At 32.2% G+C, this 6,000-nt stretch overlaps 1 protein-coding gene across 2 annotated transcripts in view; it reads left to right on the plus strand.

The window, feature by feature from the left end:
* SP4 (Sp4 transcription factor) overlaps positions 1-5,652 on the plus strand; it is a 95,687-nt gene extending 90,035 nt beyond the window's left edge. For both annotated transcript variants that reach the window (XM_003935107.4, XM_074379602.1), the window contains exon 6: positions 1,914-5,652. In XM_003935107.4, coding sequence (XP_003935156.1) covers positions 1,914-2,161 — 248 coding nt within the window. In that variant the 3' untranslated portion in view covers positions 2,162-5,652. The remainder of the gene's footprint in view (positions 1-1,913) is intronic.
* The last annotated feature ends 348 nt before the right edge of the window (positions 5,653-6,000 follow it).

Raw genomic sequence — 6,000 nt, forward strand, 5'->3', positions numbered from 1 at the left:
TTATGATACTTGTAGGGGTGTCAAGGACCTTTAGCAGGTAAAAGAAATAAATTTTTATTCCTGGTTTGCCAAGAGGTCTTATCAAATTGTGTTAAATTTTATCACATTGTTTTTATGCTTCATTTACCTTTTTTTTTTTCCCTCTAACTTTATAGGATCTTAAGTGATACAAAGTATTTTATTTTTGTGTAGTCAGGTTTGTCTGTTCTCTTTTTTATAGTTTCTAAATAACCTGTTACAGTTTTTAAAGTATCTCCAAACTCTAGATTATAGAAATACTTGGTTTTAAATCTTTATAGCATGTATTTTGGTGTGTGGTGTGATATGCAGGTGCAACTTTTTTTTTTATTATTATTATTTTTTTAAGACTGGTCAAGTGCAGTAGTAAGAAGGGGGGAAAGAGTAGAACAAGGAGTTTGATCCGTAACTGACTGTGAACAATCAATTGAGATAACTCACTAACTTCGGACCAGCCTTGCAGGTGCAACTTCTTTGTGTTACTCTGGATGGAAGGTTAATATAATATTGTATTGATTGCAGTGGTCCTGTAAGTTTTAGTGGTTGTTTATAACAATAAGGAAGACTAATGGTTTTTTCAAAAAGTTTATTAAAATGTAAACATAAAGAAAAAGATTATCTGACATGGACAAACTTGAGCCTATAGATTTTTTATTGGTAAGTCAAAAGCAGGAGCAAGAAAGGAAATTATCCAAATTGAATTTTCTTATTATATTCGTCTGTTTTCATGCTGCTCATAAAGATATGCAGAGACTGGGCCATTTACAAAAAGGTTTAATTGGGCTCACAGTTCCACATGGCTGGGGAGGCCTCACAATCATGGTGGAAGACAAGGAAGAACAAGTCACATCTTATGTGAATAAGAGAATAAGGAAGACACAAAAGCTGAAATCCTTGATAAAACTATCAGATCCTGTGAGACTTATTCACTCTCTCAAGAACAGTATGGGGGAAACCACCCCCATGATTCAGTTATCTCCCACCAGGTCCCTCCCACAACACATGGGAATTATGGGAGTACAATTCAAGATGAGATCTGGGTATGGATACAGAGCCAAACCATATCACTTATTACCCAAGTTCTATCAGACTGGGAAAACAACATTTCATTCCCTTAAGTAACAATTTTAGAGGGGGAAGATCTAAAGCTAACAATTATTCATTGTGCACATCGGGATATACTAGTTAACCAAATTTTCATGTGCCTCATTATACAGAAAAACAAAATGGCTTTTTTCTTTTTAGTTAACCTTAAACTTTATTCCAAAGCAAAGAAGTTGCTCCAATAGAACTATCTTCTATTTTGAAGAAAGCATATTTAAGAATTGCTTTGGACAACAGAAACTGTTATCTTACGAAACCTAAAAGCTCTATTAAATTTGAAATGTAGCATGTGCCTGTGTCCCATTTTTGCCTTGTAAAGAACTTAGTACACTATTAAATTATTAACTTAGTTTATTTGAAATAGTTCTAAGCTATTTCATGCCTCCAAGGATTAAAACTGAAACCCAGGTTAGCAGTTTTAAAGAAGAGTGGACATGAGCCTTGACCATTATGTATATTTGTTACATCTGATAGAGAGTTTTTAAATTGTCTGCTAGAAACCATCTTGCTTTGTAGATGGGGAAACTGAGAGTCCCAGTGGCTATTTACTTGCTCCAGCTTGTATTTCCAGTTCATGGCAGAACCAGGACTTAAATTTCATGTCTTTCTCTGGTATTGCACTGCTTCTTTGATAATGTTTTTAAATAAAACAAAATATTTTACAACTAGTGAAACGATACAAAAAGTCATACCATATAAAAAGTATAATATGACCAGAAGGGAGATGATTAAAAATTAAAATTTCACTTAAGTAAAATGTGTATAACTTCATTTACTGTTTTTCTGTGTAGGTGAAAAGAGATTTGAATGTCCAGAATGTTCTAAAAGGTTTATGCGGAGTGATCATCTCTCCAAACATGTTAAAACGCACCAGAATAAAAAAGGTGGTGGGACAGCTCTTGCCATTGTTACCTCGGGAGAACTGGACTCATCTGTTACAGAGGTGCTTGGCTCCCCAAGAATTGTCACAGTTGCAGCCATTTCTCAAGATTCGAATCCAGCAACCCCCAATGTTTCAACCAACATGGAAGAATTCTGAAAAGTTATTTATAACAGAGACCTCTAGTGCTGCACTTGTTTACACACCTTTGAAAATCTGGAAATGGGCTGGTCAAGTGGATTACAGAGTAGGAAATTATGTTTTTGTTCTTTCAGTATTTCTTTAAGTATTCCAGGGTTTGGGGTCAACACATGAAGTGTTGAATTTTTAAAAATACGAAAAGCAAACTGATATACTGGAAACAGATAGAAAAGTATTTCCTCCATACTATAAGTTGTAGTTGTTTGGAAATATATCACATAACCTTTAAACAGAATCTTCCCATCTCTTAATATCATGTGTCAACATGTTTAAAAAGACTTTAGTAGTTTGCAGGCTAGACCTTAATTGGACTTATTTTCTTTGAAAGTACTTTGTTATAAATTCACTCAGTAGTAATTTACATGTATTCTTTTTCTCTATAGCACAGAAAACAGATAGTTAACTGATGATAGGGATAATACCATATTTCCTTAGCTTGGTTTTTGGAAAATAAACTGAAAATAGTTTTGGCCGTCTTTTCTAAATGTTAGAAATTCTTCAACAGTTCAATTAGGTTCAAAACGATAATCTGAGATGCATCTCAGATCTTTATTACCACTACATTATAGTAGTGTGTATGCAGACAATCAGTGAAGTCCAATTACTTTCTCCATTTGGAGACAAAAGAGGAACTACTTAGAGTTAAATCTTAGGTTAAATTTTAGGTTGACACCTTAGGAAATGCTGGGGGAAAAAATGGTTAAAACTCATCATAGCTTAAGAAAAATAAAATGAGGCAACTTAACATGCAATGTTTTAAAGTTAGGATTAATTATATTCCTAACCCTAGGTCGAACCACAAAATTTCATTTAAAATGTTTATATTGGAAATATTTGCTTAAAGTGTAAATTGTTCTGTAGTTCCATATTCTGTAAATATGAGTTATGTTGACAATGTGCAGAATTCTTTATGCTTTGACTTGGTAGCCAAAGAAAGAATTATATACTTTTTTTCCAAGGCCAGCAGAACATTCTCTTTAACTACATTATAATTCTTGTTTTCCTCTACTAAAAATTGGCCAATCCATTTTATTTCTAGTGCTGTGTTAGAAGGTAATTAGGAATTAAAACACAGTAATGTTTTTATGTTACATTAATAACTGAATTTTCCCTAAAAATTAGCCTAACAGATATATAATAGATATATTATGAAGCAAAATTTTTATTTTTGAAAAGTCAGAATAATTTTCAGTCAAATAACGAAAGAAAAAAATATATTTCATTGTTTATGCAAGGGTCTTACAGGAAAAGGTCTTTTTTTTTTTTTTTTTTTTTTTTTTTTTTTTTTTTTGAGATGGAGTTTCGCTCTGTCACCCAGGCTGTAGTGCAATGGCATGATCTAGGCTTGCTGCAACCTCTGCCTCCCGGGTTCAAGTGAATCTCCTGTGTCAACCTCCTGAGTAGCTGGGATCACAGGCACTTGCCATCAGAGATGGGATTTCTCCACGTTGGCCAGGCTGGTTTCAGACCCCTGACCTCAGGTGATCTGTTCACCTCAGCCTCCCAAAGTGCTGGGATTACAGACGTCAGCCACTGTGCCTGGCTAGGAAAGGGTCTTATTAGGAAAGATGGCCAAAAGTTTCATATGAAAAAAATTTGGATTATACAAGTAACTTAAACATCAGTAAGGATATTTTATGTTTTAAAAAGGTATTTACACAGAATCATAATCAGTGAAATTTACCATTTGAAAACTAAAGTTTTTACCTGCTCAATTTATTAACATCATTGCTTTGGGGATTGTTTGAATATAGGTACATGTTTTCTTGTGCATTCTCTATAATTTCAGGAAAGTACTACTCATGCAAATTCTCTTCCAAAATTGTGACGTTTCTTGTATTTTTGATGAAGGAGAAATACTGTAATGATTACTGTTTACACTATGTACACTTTAGGCCAGCCCTTTGTAGCGTTATATAAAACTGAAGGTCTTTTGTGCTTTCAGTTTGTATAAAAAAGCTTTGAGATTAAAGGAAAAAAAAATTTTTACACTGTGGTTATAAATTTCAAGTTTCTTAAAGCTTTTGTAGACTTGTAACAGAGTCTTTAAATTTTAGTTGGATTTTGTAAATTGTTTTGTATATTTTATTTAATGTACTCTTAACAACTGATGTATCTGGCTTTAAAACATCAGAATTGGTTTGTTGTTTTGTTTGGTACAGAGGAGCATTTGGTAGTGTTAATTTTAATTTTATTATAGGAGCTGAAACATCAGATATATATTTTATCTATCATTATGCTACACAATCAGTGCTATAAATTTTTTTATGCAAAGAAACTTTCTTAATGTTTTAATCATGTTTCCTCAGAGTGACACTTTTTGTTGTTGTTGTTAATAACCAAGTATGAACACTCTGCATCATTATTCCATGAACCAGTTTTAATGCAAACCTATGTATGTCCATTAGAAATGGAAGTTATTTTTTAATCAACAATGAGGCCTATTATAAATTTATCAAATGAATCTGGATAGCTTTATAGCATATAAAATAGGTTAATTTGTGTTAGCAGGTGCACATTTCACCACCGAAATTAGAAATATTTTGACAGTCTCTTCTGCATACCATTCTGAGTCTACTTTTCTGTCTTATAAGAATCGTAAATTTCAATGTCCTTTATTTGACTCAGTGGGATATAGCTGTTATAAGTAATAGGGCACAGATGTGCAGTAGAGTCTTGTTTAATGGCATTTCACTGTTCATTCCCTTTGCCACCATTATAAAACTTTTCTTTATTGTAATTATCAGTGCAAAGCTATGTATTTATCATGGTAAAACTCCAGTGTTAGAATAGTTTTTTCTTACCGTATACTTTCTTTGGTTAGGTTTGTGTATGTGTTGCTGATTACATTAGAACTTGATGTTAAGTCATTATTTATCACACTCTCATGAGAGCAGTAATAAAAGTGTGTAATCTAGGAGAAAAAGTTAATTTGTCAAACTTAGATAAGCATGATGTTTAGGTCCTATTTTTCAATTTTATAACTGTTTTATTGCAACAATATTTGTATTTAAGTCTCCATTTTAATGCCTTGTGGTGTTTTTTTATGCATGTCACTAAGTTGTCATCCCACATAAATTGATGTGCAGCATAGGGTATTAAATCTACATAATGATTTTAAAACAGAAATAGTTGATGGTAAAATGTAAATGTTTTGCAAAAATTCCTTATAAAAAGTTTTGTAGTAACATTTCACTTGTAAATTTTTTTTGTAAAAAAAAAAAAAAAAGAAAGAAAATGAAAAAAAAAAAAAAAAAAGACGAATCCAGAAAAAAACCTGTTTCCCATATCCTAGAATTTAGACAATTATTCTGCCAGCAAAGCCTCTGGGGCTGTAATTGACATTTTTACAGTGCTGATTTGTATAAAATTTGTTTTTTGTGGATTTGGAAATAAAATCATGTACAAGTTGTTGCCTGCAATAACAATTGCAAGTAACCTATTAAAAATTCCCTTGAGTTTAACATGTTTCATTTAATTATGTATACTATAAAGCAGCAATAAATTATTTGAACTATCAACCTTCTTACCATGAACACTGGAGAGTTAAATTGTTTCTCACTAGAAAACACATTGGCAGTCCTTCATAATTCCTCGTATTGAGATCTGGTCACCACTTCTCTGAACATACTGCCAAGGAGCACCAATTCAAATTGCATGTTAATTTGTAGCCATTGCTCTAGACATTTATGGAAATTAAAATTTGATTTAGAGACACTTTTTACTTAAATATCTTAAGCAATCACTGTTAGGAAATTATAGGAAGATTTGAAAATGAAAAACATAATTAAAATATT

The sequence above is a fragment of the Saimiri boliviensis genome, chromosome 10, assembly GCF_048565385.1.
Source record: "Saimiri boliviensis isolate mSaiBol1 chromosome 10, mSaiBol1.pri, whole genome shotgun sequence".
Taxonomy (NCBI): Eukaryota; Metazoa; Chordata; class Mammalia; order Primates; family Cebidae; genus Saimiri; species Saimiri boliviensis.